Source organism: Candoia aspera, chromosome 1, assembly GCF_035149785.1.
Source record: "Candoia aspera isolate rCanAsp1 chromosome 1, rCanAsp1.hap2, whole genome shotgun sequence".
NCBI lineage: Eukaryota > Metazoa > Chordata > Lepidosauria > Squamata > Boidae > Candoia > Candoia aspera.
Window position 1 is genome coordinate 93,292,385 of NC_086153.1, and position 16,539 is coordinate 93,308,923.

At 36.7% G+C, this 16,539-nt stretch overlaps 1 protein-coding gene across 1 annotated transcript in view; it reads right to left on the minus strand.

The window, feature by feature from the left end:
- The window catches only part of EYA4 (EYA transcriptional coactivator and phosphatase 4), a 61,289-nt gene extending 45,224 nt beyond the window's left edge, over positions 1-16,065 (minus strand). Inside the window, exons 1-2 of the mRNA XM_063290679.1 lie at positions 16,026-16,065; positions 3,281-3,405 (exon numbers count right to left, since the gene is read on the minus strand). Coding sequence (XP_063146749.1) covers positions 3,281-3,401 — 121 coding nt within the window. The 5' untranslated portion in view covers positions 3,402-3,405; positions 16,026-16,065. The remainder of the gene's footprint in view (positions 1-3,280; positions 3,406-16,025) is intronic.
- Positions 16,066-16,539: the final 474 nt, after the last annotated feature.

The window sequence follows — 16,539 nt, forward strand, 5'->3', positions numbered from 1 at the left end:
CTCAGTGTGATTCTCACTGTTAGGACAGATAGGTATAAATGACTTTCATACTTTCTAATATGCACCAAATGTTTCAGCAGGATAATCTTATATATGCCAAGGATAGGCAAACACTCTGGATCATGGACCCATCTGGAATATGAGACCTGATTGTGGATACTCCTATAAAAGGGCTGCCATGGAGCCAATTTTGTTTTTTAAATAAAATGAAGCGAAGCTGGCAGGCATCAAAGGAAGTATCTATAAATACCAGCCAGTTTGGTGTAGTGGTTAAGATATCAGGATAGAAACTAAAGACTGTGAGTTCTAGTCCCACCTGAGGTACAAAGTCAGCTGGATGACTTTGGGCCAGTCACACTGTCTCAGCCCCAGGAAGCAGGCGATGGCAAACTACTTATGAAATCTTGCCAACAAAACTGCAGAAACCTTCCCAGGAAGTCGCCAAGAGTCAAAAACTGACTTGAAGGCACACACACACAAACAAAAAGCTTCCTACTTCTTATCCATGGTTTCTATTTTGAGTGATAAAGCTCTGTGATTTAAGAGTAGCATAGCATCATGAGTTATAAAAAAAAATCCCTATGGGTGGTATGTGTCTTCCTCAACCTCGGGTCCTCTACCAGAGGCCTGGGAGTTTGAGGGTTCTGCGCAGTATCTTAGCTGTTCCTAGCACTGCACTCTTCTGGACAGAGAGCTCTGATGTTGTTCCTGGGATCTGTTGGAGCCACTCTCCCAGCTTGGTTGTCACAGGGCATTTATCTTCTTGGCCTCTGCTTCTCTAGTGTATCTCTTTAGCCTGGTAGCCAGTGCTGTGAGCCTTTGTTTAGCAGTCTCTAGGGCTTCAGATGGAGTCAGCTCCTTGTATTTTTTCAGTAGCTGAGTCTTACCTTAATCTCCACACCCTTCTGTAGTTCTACCGGCTGACTAACTTCTCTCCGAGTTGCCTTGATCTTAGCCTCCAACCTCATTTTCCGGGGGAGGGGTATGTACTGCTGTTCTCCTTGATCACGTAGCCAAGCATCTCCAGGATTACAGCGGCTGTAGCATATACTAGTTCATTGGTTTGAATTATACTGGTAGTAGGGATTGTTGCAAGGGCTCTATTGGCATCTTTTAGCATACTATCTGATGGTACGTCTCCCTACTGAGCCTTGGTAATCGGTCTCGAGAGTTGACTGTAGCTAGTTAGCCATGATCTTTTGCCTCGTATTAGCTGCTGTGCTCTGTAATGGAGGCGGGGGCAGTGACATTCCAGCTTCAGGTGTTGGCTGGACCTCCAGGTGTTCTTCCGGGTCTTCTTGAGTCTGGGATGTAATGTGTAGTTGGTCTATCTCAAATTGTGAGAGCAGCTTCCTCTTCTCTATGTTGAAGTGCTAGGTAACTAGCTGTTTCTCAGTTAGTGTGGATGCAGGTCTTCCGTCCATCCATAGTTCCCTCATGCGTTTCACATATCCCCTCCCATTAGGTCTACTGTTGTAGTAGGTAAGGTAGGTACAGCTGGGATTTGAACCCCAGTCTCCCGCTCCAAAGGCAGCTATTCCAAAGGCAGCACTCTAACCACTACCCTATCCAGCCGCTATCATATATATATATATATATATATTTTCTATCCCGCCTTTATTATTTTTATAAATAACTCAAGGCGGCGAACATACCTAATACTCCTTCCTCCTCCTATTTTCCCCACAACAACCACCCTGTGAGATGAGTTGGGCTGAGAGAGAGTGACTGGCCCGAGGTCACCCAGCCGGCTTTCAGGCCTGAGGCGGGACTAAACTCACAGTCTCCTGCTTTCTAGCCTGTTGCCTTAACCACTAGACCAAACTGGCTCCTATATATGTATGTATGTATGTATAGTTATTGTATGATTTTAAAGTAGTGTTTAAAAAAGTATTGGGAAAATAATTTTTAATTCAAAAAAGAAGTCTGGAAATTTTCAAATTTAGTTTCCATTTCACCCCACATGAAAGCATTTCTTTACTTCTCACTGATGTTGATTCATATCTGGAGAGACATTTCAAATTGGTTGAAATGGATGCTAAGGCTCAAAACCTTATAGATTTATTTCTTGAATAAGACTAAACGAAAATTAATGCATCAATTGGATTGAATTGTAAAATACTGCTTGAAGATTGCGTTATCTGTATCTTGATAAGCTATGTTTTATTTTCTGTACGTCTGGCTGAAATACCATAATTTGAAATATGTAAATACACAGAAGTGCATATTAGCGCAAATTTTTCACAAGTCAATTGAAATTAAACAGATTCAAGAAGAGATTTAAAAAAAAAAAACCAAACCAACATGTTTCTATCCAGTGTGGTTGGTTGCTTGAAAAAGTCTCTTGTGTTACCCTTATCCATGACAAGAACCTACAATGTGTAAAACCCTCTCTGCCAGTTTGGAATCAATGAGGAGAATTTAAAAATATGCACTGCAGTCACCGAATAGTTTAGGCAAGTTGTGGCAACGAGCAACCTTTCTGGCCAATAGCATATGTGCCAGACTATAGCCAGAACAACAGTAGCACTAAAAGCCACGGGGCCTTAAGAAATTCACCAGCTGATTACGGCACACCAATAAAAGTTTGGAATACCAACCGAACTCTCATTAGGCAGAATTCCACTATATGAATAAAGTCAGATAATGGACTTTCAGTCGGATAACTTACTTTCATGAGAATCATTATTTTTTCCTAACAAATTCACAGACCTCCCCCTGTCCTTTAAATGTTGACTCTTGAACAGTTGGAGGCAGATAATTTCAATAGGTTTTGTAATATTGTTGAAGTTAGAAGATTTGTGGGGGGAAAACAAAATTAAAAAGTAGGTAGTGGTTGTTTATTATCCAAACTGGAGGAATGGGTGAAACGAACAGATTTCCCCTATCTGAGTAAAGTTTAAGTAGCAAAGTTGGAAAAGGATGATTGGATTACAATACAAACAGTACGAAAGCAGGCCCAGGTATTAGTGTGCATACTGAAAATGGAAGGGAAATGGAAGCAAATGTTAGATCTGTAACAGCAAGGGCATACAGAAGAAATGAGGACATGTTTTAAAATTATACTTTAAGGCACTATTCAGTAAACAAACAAAGGTCCTAATATAGGTCTGACTACCTCACAGATAACTGACTAGTTGGTTTTTTTTAACCTAGTGTATACTTATCTACATTTTTCAGCTTTTTCAGGAATGTGATTATTGTCCCCATAAAGCGGTTATCTTGAAAAAGGTCACAGCATTTTCTGGATTTAAATTGAAAGAGGTAGGTCTTTACTCACCGCCTGTTCCATTTGTTGTAACAGATGTGGTGCTAAGATTAGATTTGTCCAGTTTAGAACTACCTGGTACTTCACTGCTTCCCACAAGATTATGAGGACTCGCTAGATCCTGCATTTCCATAGATCTATTAGAGAAAGGAAAAAGAAACACTATTACTATGCTATTTGCATCATAAAAGCACACAGCCTCCTCTGAGTTAGCAATAGTTTAAAATAAAAGTTGAAAATGAACATTTCCTGAGAACTGTATGAAAATAAACACTTGTCTGCAATTAGCCTCATGACTATCATCATCATCATCACTGAAAGAGAAACTGGTAGAAAAGGAAAAGACAAGAGGAGATGAGAAACATTCCACTTGAATCAGGTTCTTCTATCAGGGGACCGATCTGAAAGTTTTGTCCCAGAAACTTCAAATGCCTTTTGGATAGTAGCCTGTAATTATACATGCTGCGATTTAATTGAAGTTCTTCTTCAATTAAAAGTAGAAATTACAAGTAGTAGCCACAATAGAGCATTGTACTGTCATGGCTCATTTCATCCAGAAAGCATTTCTGCCAGTTCAGAACGCAGATGGAGCAGTGGGTGAGCAATATAGGTATTTTGAATTATTCCTGGAGAGTTGAACAAAGACCTGTGAAAAATAACTTCTTTAAAAAAAATAGCAATTATCAAGAGGAAATATTCCTCTTCTGAAATATGAGTTAACAAGAGGCAAAGTATAGGGATATAATTTCAACAGCTTGGTAAAAATAATAATAATTGGCATTGAATAGCAAGTCAATTTAAGAACCTTCATACAATTTCACTAGCCCCAAATCACCATATATTTGTGAAACAGTAACTGAGACATGGAACTATGCAGGAACAGTGAAGCAGTGACATGAATAGCAAAAGGCAGTAATATTATGAAGGCAACTCTCCAAGTACTGGCATGCTAATTGGAGAAAATGACAATTTCCTAAAAGTTACTACTCTCCAAAACTATTTGCTGAGTGTAGAAAATTGAGATGGTTTAAATAAAACCCCAAATAAATTCTGGAACAGTGGAAAATTCTTGCAAATGGAATCTTCCTACAGTTTGTCATAACAACAATAACTTTATGTACTGATAAAGGATCCAAATACATAAATTAATACAATGGGAAAGACAATAACTTTTGTTAAGGAATAATACGTCTTGAAAGTATGTGGCTGATTCAGACAACAAAACTAAGTCATACTTTCAGTGTATAGCAAAATGCGGAGACTGAACATTTGTAACAAAAATATAATGTAAATATTCATTTTGGAGAATAAGTGGAAAAAAATAGAATTCTTATCCCTTATTTATACATGATTTTCTATGACTTCTCAATTTTTTAAAATAAATTTTCTCACAGCCTAGCTTTATGATATAAAAAAGCTACAGTGGTCATTTGCAAGTGATAACTACATTTATAGTACTATTCTACCTGTTCTTCCATTCTCAGGTTTCATTTCTGTCATTTTCAAGTATAGCTGTAAAATATTCCTGTCTAAAAATTGGTATTTGCTGCCAATCAGTGTAGACAACAATGAATAGAGGGACTACTGGGTTGACTTAGTATAAGGAAACCTACGTTCTCTCTTTTGAAGCAAAGAGTAAGAGATAACAAGGCATATAGCTCCAGTGTTCAGATCTCAAATTAGACACTGGAGTTCCAGCCCTGATTGCATTTTAAGAAAACCTCTGTGTTCCATCAAATCCAATATCTATTTGTTGATTCATGTCATATTTCATAAATAGAACTATTCACACTACTTTTAATCTAATCAAAATATTAATTTCATACAGATTAAAATATGTCATAAAGAAATACTTGGCACAAGCAAAGTTGGAGTTTTTTCTAAGCATGCAATTTTTAAAATTAGTGTTAAGTATCTGCAGGGGCCACAAGATTCTGTTCTGGGATCATCTACCCTGTTAGCCTTCTGGATGCTGTGAAGACCTGGATCTTCCCTCAAGGATTGGGCTAGGATGGAGGATTGAGCTGTGAAGATATTTGGTCTGGCACCTGGGGGGAAGAGTATGTTTTTAACTATGTTTTATGGATTGTTTTGAGCCGCCTAGAGTCATTGTATGAGATAGGTGGCCATATAAGTCCAATAAATAAATAAATATCTGAAATAAATATTCAGGCTTTGGATGAACTATAGAGTAACATTCATCCCATTGTCTAACATGTGAAAAATACAAACTTGCTATAATTTTTTCATTTCTTAACGTTAATCGGATAAAATTTGCAACAACATTTTAAATATCTGTATGTATGCTAGTGTTTGTATGCAGGCACAAGATAAACCAAAAATTCTGAGCCTGAAACAGGACAGTCCCATTAAAAAGGTGGCATCATGATACTTCAATGAATACTGAAAATGTTTCAAGGGTTGCACCAAAAGAAATAATGGGAATTTGAAAGAAGCCCTTGTTCTCTCTTTCACATTAAGAACTATCTGTCACTAAACTACAAAAAAAATGGCCAAATTGATGTTTTATTAAAAAAAAGCTTATTTTGCTTAATATTTTTTTTTATAATGAAATTATCCTCTCTGCCAATTTAAGTTGGTTAGGTGGTTGGTAGCTCTCAACTTGAATTCTGCTTCACATACTTCTATCACCCTTGAGAAGACTTTTTTCTCCTAAGTAGTTACAGCAGGTGAACTTGGTATTCTTATTCATTTTCATGATATCCCCTTGCTGAACATGATGTTGTAAGAATGGCAGATTATCCTCAGATTCTTAACCATCAGGGTTAATGTGCAAAGTAGTACCCAGAGAAGATGATGAACTGAAAACTTGCCTCCAACTGGGCATGTCACTGATTAAGAGTTACCTGACATTATATATATAAACACCCTTTAATTTTTTAACTTGTTCATAAGTGCAATCAGAACTTGTTTTAAGGTTCCATTATTTCTTGCTGCTGCTTTTTTTTTTTTTTTGCATTTGGGACATAACTCCAAATGGTTGAGTTCTTGTGAATCAGAATACTAAACAGAGCCATCTTGCACTTGGAATTCTTTCATACAATCATTCTAGAGCAGCCTTTCTCAATCTTTTGACCCTGGAGGAAGCCTTGAAATATTTTTCAGGCCTCGGGGAACCCTGCACATTCAGGCTCAAATATAGACCAGAAGTTACAAAATTATTATATTTGCTTCATGCGTAGGCCTGTATATATGTATTAACAGTGTTCTTAAACTAAAAATAAAGAATGAAACTTACCTCTTTAATATGAAGTTGCCCAAATTTGAAATAATTTTTTTAATAAATCGTGACCTCCCAGGGAACCTCTAGTGACCTCTCGTGGAACCCTAGGTTTCCATGGAACCCTGGTTGAGAAACCCTGCTCTAGAGGCCATATAACTCCACAAGGCAGCTTACATATTAAAAGCAAGGAAAACAATAAAACAATGAAAATGAAAAGGAGGATACTTAATTGGTTAAAATTCCAGAGGGGCTTGAGACCACTTTACCCCAGGAAGGGAAGAACAGTCAGGTTTTGAGCAACTTTTTGAATGTCCATATGGATCCCCTGGGAAATGCTGGTGCAGAGGGCAGGAACATTTACCATCTCCTTAAAGTCTTTATGAGAAGATACTGTAAGTGTGAGTTTCCAAACTCAAGCCTTCACACCTTACAATTTGATGTATTGAGACTGGTTCTGCTAAAATTTACATAGATATTGCAGCCTCTTTAGAGAGGGATATTCATATCAAATTTTAGGCAAATGTTTGTGCTAAGAGAAAGGACTTCATAAGAAATGATTGACTGCCTTCCTAAATTTTTGAAGCTGATTTCTTTTTATTTAGATTTTATCTTCTGCTTTTAATTTTCTTACCGTTCTTACTCTTTTTCTACACTTCTCAATGCTGCTTATATTAAAATGAAATACTGTGATGGGTATACATGAAATATTTGGCTTACATCCATAGGGGCATCACACAGATGCATAGTTAAAGTATTTCAATTCACATAAGTGGTTGTCTCCGAATGCTTCCAATTCCTTTCCCAATTCCACCTGTCTTGTGCAACATTCCACACTATTAATTTTCAGAAGATTGTTGGAACTGTTTATTTTATAATGCTTCAAGAGAATTATTAAAACAAATAAATAATATATTCTGAGCTAAATTTAGTAACAGCAATACAAAATCACAGTATAATGAAACATAGATTCTGATTCAACACTATGTACCAAAACCACAATACAAATAGCGACATACTTTCTCTTTAAGCATCTTAATTTAAAAAAAGGGCATGAATTACTGAGAGGAAGGTCTACAATTTGCTGAACTAATCAATGGCAATCCATCAAATAATAACAACAACAATTCTAGGGACAAATATAAAAGTATAATTTATTTTTATCGGTCTCTTGTGAGAGTTAAGCTATAGCTCTATGTTAAACCAATGTAACAAAAGTATAAAGAATAGAGGCAAAAGAAATAATAGCTCCAATATCTCAGGAAAAATACAGCTCAGAATCCATAGTTTTTGGTTCACCGCCTTTATCAGTAGTATAAAGGTGGATACAGTCAATTAACCCCCTCTTTCACCTACAGAGATTCCAGTACAGATGCGTGCACTTTCTAACATACCTCTTCCAACTTATAACTTAATCGTGACCTGCAACAGCCTCATTATTCTGGTTCTGGGCCTCTTCTGAGCAGCAGACATGAAACCTCTAAGGATCAGGCTGAGACCACCATACTCACTTTCACTTCTAAGCAAATCCAGATTTCACCTTTGAAAACCTAAAGTAGAGAACTGATTACAGAAAGGCAAATCCATTTCTGCTTAAAAGGCTAGGAATAATTACTGTTCTTTGGGAATGGACCTATTTAGTCACTTTCAAAACTTTTTGGCAAAAATACAGCATGGAGAACACTGAAATACATCAGTTATATTATAAAATCTGACTATTGTAAGAGCAATGTTGGGTGCATCCTTAAATACATAGATGCCTGGTGGCCGTTATATGAAATACCTCAAGAGGGAATGTATGAACCTCATAAAGAATCTTATCTTACTGGAGAAAGAATGTGAAAGTCAAGAATTAATGAAATTGGGGGGGGGGGAGTAATCCTTCAGGATACTCACTTTGTGCAAACAGCCCATCTGTGGTTCAACCACATAAAAGGCTCATGGGCAAATCCAAACGCATTAAGAGAAGTGCTTGAGGAATCTGCCAAGGAGCCAGATGCACTGACTGCAGAATGTCTTCTCTAGCTGTCATATGAATCTTCTAACTGCCATCCAAAATATGGGCAATGAAAAATTGGGACCTATAAGGCAAGATGCAATAACTACTATTTAAATCTATATGACCATCTGCACCCAGAATGGCTTTTTAAAAGGATTATGTGAAAAACAGTGAATATGTGTGCTGATGATAGTATTATTTATAACCGGCCCTTAAAGTTACTATTAAAACAGGATTTCCTGTTCCCCCCATTTAAGCAGACTCCTTGCTGCTTTTGTGTTATCTTTTTTTATCTCCCTCAACACCTACTTCTCTTTAGCACTGCTTGCATGCTGCATCAGGGCTATTTTTAAATAAAAATATCTATGAGACAGAATTGTACAGATTATTCAGATCTGCTTTCACTACCACCTTTGTTGTAATGTTGTTATTGCTGGAGATGGATGGATGTACTCATTTGATCTCACATCTAAGCAATGCTTGAAGTAAGGTGGCAATTTAATATGAAGGTTGTCTGTCTAAGTTTCAGCAAAACTGGAACAACCCAAACTACTTCAAAACACACAAAATAGACTTTATCAGCCTTGTATATGGAGTTCTGTCACAATCAGATGTGGAGGCGGGCCTGTGATTTTCTATGATTCCCTTATGCTGAGCACCCCCTTCTGGCTGTAGAACAGGAGTGCACAATCTGAAGTTCAGAGCTACATGCAGTTGCAAAAAGCCCCATGGTTTCTCCGAAGGCTGAACTGCCATTTTTCATGTAACAGAAGGGGGAAATCATTACATATTTAGGAGGCATTCACATAAATTTCATGCATAAAAATTAAAAAATTAACTATTGTCCTGGTACCTTGTGGTTCACTCTGAAAGGCAAAGCACATCTCTCAGCTCATAAAACATTGTGCACCCCTTCTGCTAAGGGAAAGAGAAATGAATAAAAACCATTCAGCCACCAAGAACACTTGCCTAATGGAATTCTGCTCACAGGAAGTATGCAGCTATTAATAAATCTGTATTTAGAGGTAAAATACTGTATATAGATATATTCCTTCATGTACTGTATTTTTCTTTAATAAAATATTTGTAATTTTAAAACAAGCTACGATTTAGTAATAATAGTAGTAATAATTTTATTTCCTCACACACAAGTCATTAGAAAACTAATAAAACAGACAGAAATCCACTTGTCATTATCCAGTGCAAGAAAGATTGCCAGTGTGCTAAAAAACACATACAGCATATACCGACCCAACTTCACTGTCCCCCATTCATAACTCTGGGCTCTCATGTTCCTAAACTCCGTAGCTGCCTAGACAAATTTAACACAGATTTTGTGAGAAAATATCCTGATCCTTTAATCTTAAAAAAAAAAAAGTTTAATAAGAATGTTTCACAGAATCTCAATTCTTTACTTGAATAATAATGTTCATATAAACTGTTTCTGCATTTCTCTTTAACACTCCCAGAACAGTAAAGCGAGTTATTGTTTCTAGGTCAAAAAGGGCAATACAACGTAGTATGAAGGCACTAATAAAGTGTACCATATATTGCTCTTGGTAACAATATAAAAGTTATTTGCCATTGCTGTTTTCTGGGGTTTTTTTTTTTTTTTTTGGTATTCCTACTCTAGCTTACAGCTCTGAGGTTTGATGGTGGTCTCCCATCCAACTATTTTTATTCTTTATATTGTTAGTTCTGGGCCATCTAAAACCTCTACACTATAGATATAAACATTATGACAGTCTTCCCCAACCTGTTGTCCTCCAGATATAATGCACATCTGTTCTCATCTCCCCCAATATGCTCCATCACAAGCTTACTCAGTTATTTTCAGATAGACAGAGTTATTTGGCTACAGTACCAGAAGGCATGTTTGGCAAAAACTGAAGACAGCATTTCATCAAAGAACCTGATACCAACTCTAAAGCATGGTGGTGGAAATTTTATGGTTTGGGACTGTTTTGCTGCATCAGGGCCTGGGTAGCTCGTCATCTTAGAATCTGCTATGAATTCTTAATTCTTCCAGAGGTTGCCTGAGGATAATGTGAGAAGACTGAAACTCAACTGAATGTGGACCTCACAACGTGACAATGGCCATAAACAATCCAGTCAATCCACCAAGAAATGGCTGGGGGAAAAAAAGAAATGGAGGGTTCTGGAATGGCCACGTGAAAGCCTGGATCTAAATCCCATTGAGATGTATGGGGTGATTTGACATGGGCTGTGCATGCAAGAAACCCCTCAAACACAGTTGAAAAGATTCTGGATGGAGTGGGAAAATATTCTTCCCAATGACAGAGATTGGTAGACAGAAAAAATGCCTACTGGAGGTTGTTTCTGCCAAAGAGGGCAATACCAGGTATTAGAGCCAAGGGTGTACTTACTTTTTCCACACAAGGAAATGGCATACCTGTTAATTTTTTGTTGAATAAATGATTGAAAAGTCAAATTTTCATAGGTTTTTTTTTTGTTCAATTACATCACCTTTATCTTTATATACTATTAAAATAAACATAAAATATTATGTCCCCATATGTTAAAAAAGAAAAAAAAAACCTTTACATGGGTGTAGTGGCAATGCGGAAGACCACTGTTATTTTGAGGAGTTTAAGTGACATATTTTGATTTTCTCCTTCACATGAAGAAGCTTAGAGTTTATTTTGAGTTATATTAATGTTCAGCTGGCTTTTTTTTAATTTCAGTTTGAAATGGCGGGGAGAAGAAAAAACCCCAAGATTGTTTTTGTTAAGCACTAGCTATCTGTATAGCTTCCCAGGCTCTTGGATTATGTCAAAAACAGGAGCTCCAGACCCTGGGAACTATCCAGTCAAGGTCAGATCCTGCAGGCTCAGTACCATGGAAACAGGGTCATGAGGTTTTTGGGCCAGACTTTGATAAAAACTTGAGGATTGCCTCTTGCGTTTGGGAGCTTCTGCACAGACCTGAGCACTGGGTGCTGTGGAAATTGAGCCGCCCTGGCGTATCTCCGCTGTCTTTATTAAGGGGCTCCTGACAGCTTATGGGAGATTGGGTTTCAACCTGCTTGGTATGTTATGATTTTTCTCTTTCTTTCTGCTATGCTTTTTATGCTTCTGTTTAATCTGCCTAAACTATGTTTCTGTTTAAATCTGTTTGCTTAAGTTAATAATAAAGCTTAAAATCTCTTATCCAGTGGTGTGCTTACTGTCTCTGGATCTAAAAGAACCAACTGTCTGAGCACCTGATCACTGCTTGGACACTTGGAAATTTAGTGGGGTACTTACTTTTTCATATGACCATATATGGGTGAGAATGGACTTGAACTTTGCTCTCCTAGGTCTTAATCTAATACCGTAACATTATACTTGCAGATAACATTTTAGTGAAGTTATCAAATTAATTCAAGGTTACAGTATAAATGATAACAATGTGCAGCAAGGGAAAACAGAAGATGTAAAGCTTCCAGGCAAAATATATTTTAAATTGTTTTTAAAATGTATAACCCACTGTTTTCATCAAAACAATGAATATCTAGTAAGAACTGGAGTTACTAAAAAACCAAAAAAAATAAATAAATTGCAGTAAAAAGAAAAAAAACAACCCTGTCCTACAGGGTCTTCTATAGCAGAACTGAGCACAATGCAAAATGTGACTGGACATGTGTTTCTTTGGAAGAAGACTAGTTATTGTAGACATTTATCAGTATGTTTCAGAGATAATCTTTTCCTTGTAATAAGCCCTATATAATAATATTAAAATACTATGGCTAGATATGCTCAGTTTACTGTAAAGGTAGGTTTCTTAAGTTTACCTGACAGCTATGAAAAATAGTTTAAATGAAAAAAGCTATAACGATAGTTTTCCTAGCAGGGCATGATTAAGAGATGATACATCAATAATGTCCCAGCCAGTAGTAGCAACTCGAATAACAAGTTACAGGAGAGAGCTTCTAATTAAAAGCAAAGTCACTCTGAAGAGCCTCAGTAACACTTTGGCAGCCACAACAAATAATCTCATTTATCTGGATCAATTAGTGGAAAAAAATCACCACAAATCAGAGCTGAAGAACACAGGATGACCATAGGAAGCACTGGAATATTTGAAGTTGGTGAAGAAAAGACAGCAGTCCCAGACTATACAAGTAATATTGAAGCAATCAGTTTTAAACTGATTATTTTCACGCTGTGTACCTTGAGAATCTAACTGAAATTTCTAGGATGTTCCAAAGCACATACGTACAATTTACGGAATGATAGCATATAGAATTATTTTCAAGTTACCAAGATCTTGTTTAAATCATCACTTTAGTAAATTTCCTCCTTGAACTTGCAAAAAACAGATTACTAAAATATAGTAAGCAATCTAATGAAAATTACTATCTTACAAAGAGATAACATTAACAGTTCATTATTATTCACTTTCCCTTCACTAACGTTCAAATTAAATATTTTCTTTTTCATTCACAGCAGGTATATACTGGACTCATTCTTTCCCTAGATGTATTTTTATATCAGTAAATTCCTTTAGATAATTATGTATGCCACAAATAACAGCTTGCATATTTCTTGCAAAAGAAAAGCTGAGACAAAGAATTTGCTGATACACTCATGTCGCTCCAAGAATTCTCCTGACAACGTTCCCACACCCAACTTAATTACTTCCCTACTGTAAAAACATATTCCATCTGCACTCATTCTAATACTCTCAAGTCCAAAACCAATACACAATAAAGTTAGTTAAATAAATGAAAGATTGAAACCCATAAAAAAGTCCTGAACTATTCTGCAAGTGAAAGCATCTCCAACACCCATTTTTATGCTGACATTTCACTTTATGTATAATATTTTCATAAGCCCTGTTTATGAAAGAATTATCATGCTCCAGGCACATTCTCTACCATAGCATGTTCTGTAGTGCCACTCTAGCCTAAGGTTTATTGTTGATTTAAATAGTACTTTGCTATACTGTACTCCAAATCTCCTTTTGAAACATGTAAGTTCAATAGGAAAAAAAGAGTTTGAAGCAATTCATAAAAATATCAAGGAAAGAAGTTTTCAAGGAATCACTGTGATAAATGAAATCATTTTATCTTTATAAAGTAAACAAAAAGTAAGTAGATTATCGCAAACATTTCAGTAATTTCATTTTGATTGATCTATTATATTGTAATATATATCACCATTTTCCTTGGGAGCTCAAATGGTACACACAGAGGATTCTCCCTCATTTTATCCATACAAAAATAAATCCTGCACAATACATTGGATAGAGAGATCGTGACTGGCCCAAAGTAACCCAAGTGTGAATTTGAGCTAAGGTTTCACTGGTCCCAATCTAACACTTTAAACACAATAATACATATTGCAAAATCCTGTCTACTCATTGTAGAAATGAGCAATATATATATAAACAGGTCCTAGAAAACTATGTACAGTACTTAAAATTAATCCTGTTCTTCAACCAACAATTTTATACACAACTATCAGTATTTACTAATGCTGACCCCTGGATTTAACTGAAACTCAAATCTCAAACACGTAATTCAGAACAAGTTTTCATTTAGGTGTGGCACAGTAGGCATGTTCTGATTCTGAGCTTCCACAACATTCTGTTCCTGATCCAGTTCTCTGGCATACTGTGAATGGCAATACCATGAGGGCTGAACCCCTTTTGCCATATGTTGTCATGAGTAATGATGGCGAGCAGGAAGGGGCTCCCATCCAGGGTGGAAAACGCATGCATAGTACTGAGGAATTAAGCAGCCATTCAAAGAGACACAGATCAGGCCTGCCTTAGCTTTTGGGGTTTATATATCTGGGTTTTTCCCACGCTTATTCGGTTTGTTAGGATTCTGTTTATGTAGCAGTAATAAACACTAGAGAACTATTCCTCGTCTCAGTGTGATTCTCACCTAGGACAATAGTAATATATCATGGTGAAGGGGGGAATGGAGGGGAAATATTCTAGGGACTGAAAAAACTGCCTTCGAATTGAAGTGATTCTTATGAACAGATTTCTACTAGCCATCCTTATCACACCAATCTAAACAAGTGTCTAGGTTGGGAAGTGGGGAGAATGACCACCTTATTACTTAACATCACTTCACTGTTGCCTGTTCTCTCAGCCTGAACAGCTGGGTGTGCCAGTGTTCTAAGTAGAATGAAACCATTTCTTAACCATAAACTATGTTTGCCACACAAAGAATTTTTTGTTTGTAAGGTATCCCTAGATACACATGAGGTCTATGTTCTAGCTTGGAGAGAAACCAGAACACAAAATTATTTGGGATAGATAATCATTTGAGACATGAAGTACTTACTCATTTGAGACATAAAGTACTTGTCTCAGGTAATTCCAAAAACATTCATGAAATGTTCCCAATTTATTAATCTGGGCAACACTGAAATAGTCATGCCAAAAGCTGATGGGAGGGTGATTTAAAATTCTGTAGTGCTTACTTGCACAGAAGACGGAGGGAGGGGAAATACTGGGTTCAGGGACTGACAGAGTGACTGCCATGAATTGTCTAAGTCACCATCTTTGGTCAATAAGCCATCGTTTGATGAGTTTCATTGCCCGATCTGCATGGCTTCAAGGTCTCTGCTTTATTAAGGTATATGGAAGAAAGAGGAAGTAGGTGACATCAATAGGGCTTGAAGACCCATCACTAGTAGGGTTAGCTTTGGTAGCTCTAAAAGAGAAGAGTAAGAAGGTAGCTTTGTGACCTAAAGCATCACCTAAACCAAGGAGATGCTGTTTGTACTACAGAAGAGGAATACACAAGTTCCCCTGATGAATAAGCCACAGCACTTTCCCAGCAAGCATATGGAAAGCAGGGCCATCAGTGCCATTGCAGATGCCCACCAGGAAGGAAGACCATCGAACATCCAGGAAGCATTTATGAAACAGTTTCAAAGATGCTGGGCATGGACACATGTTTGAGATAATTATAGTTAGGAAAAAATATATTGGAAACAATAATGTACAAGCCTATTTTATTGAAACCAAAACCATAAGCTTCATTCTTTTCTCCTTCAATGTTAAAAGAATATGGATCAATGTTACATATGGTTATAATCAAAATTATTTTACTGCTACAATGATTTCTTTGTAACTTTTATTCTTTGATAAAAATTATCCAAGTATTTTTATCATGGGACAGATGCTCAAACTAATAGCATCAGAAAGCATGATGATATTTTAAAACTTTTGGGTGTGGCTTCTCTACAGATTTGCTGGTTAAAGAGAAGGGATACTTAAAACCTGGGACTGTACAAGAAGCAGTTTGGAAGATCCAACACAATGCAAGCCATATATTTTGATAGCTATTGCACATATTCTAAATTTTAGGTCAGTATCATTGGGGGAAATTTGCATTTCTTATAAAGTGGTTACAGCAGAGTTATAATTGAATTAAAGTGACCCAGAATAAGATCCCAAGAGAACTGTTAAGAATCTGAGCAATTTCTTGACCTAAACTATTGTGATAATAAAATGGAAGAGGTTGCTGATTATCATTCAAATTCATCAAATACCTGGAATTCTGAGATTCTGAAACATCCGAATCTGGGCACGTTTTCTTCACCTGCAAAAAAAAAAAGAAGTAGAAGAATCGTACTTACAAATGATCAAAGCCAGAAAGATTTCCTTATCTGCAGTTCATGCACTTACTTCATACAAAATTCATACGTATCATTCACCAATGTCTCTGTAAAATGCCTCTCATATTTTACAATATGGATATGCAATGTAAACAGTGTGTTTCATAATATCCATGCTGGCTGGGGAATTCTGGGATTTGAAGTCTACACATCTTAAAGTTGCCAAGGTTGAGAAACACTGGTTTAATACTTTGAGAACAAATCAGGGTGTTCAGTAGAGTAAAAAAGATATATATTGAGAAAAATAGGTAAATGGTCCATAAGGAAATGAAAGTACTTCAAAAGAATATACAATAGGATTGTGCAAACTATTTAAAACGAGCACTTTGCACAAAGTGTTGACACAAGTAAAGCACCCCTCTGTGAAGAGCTAAAGCAGCCACATCCT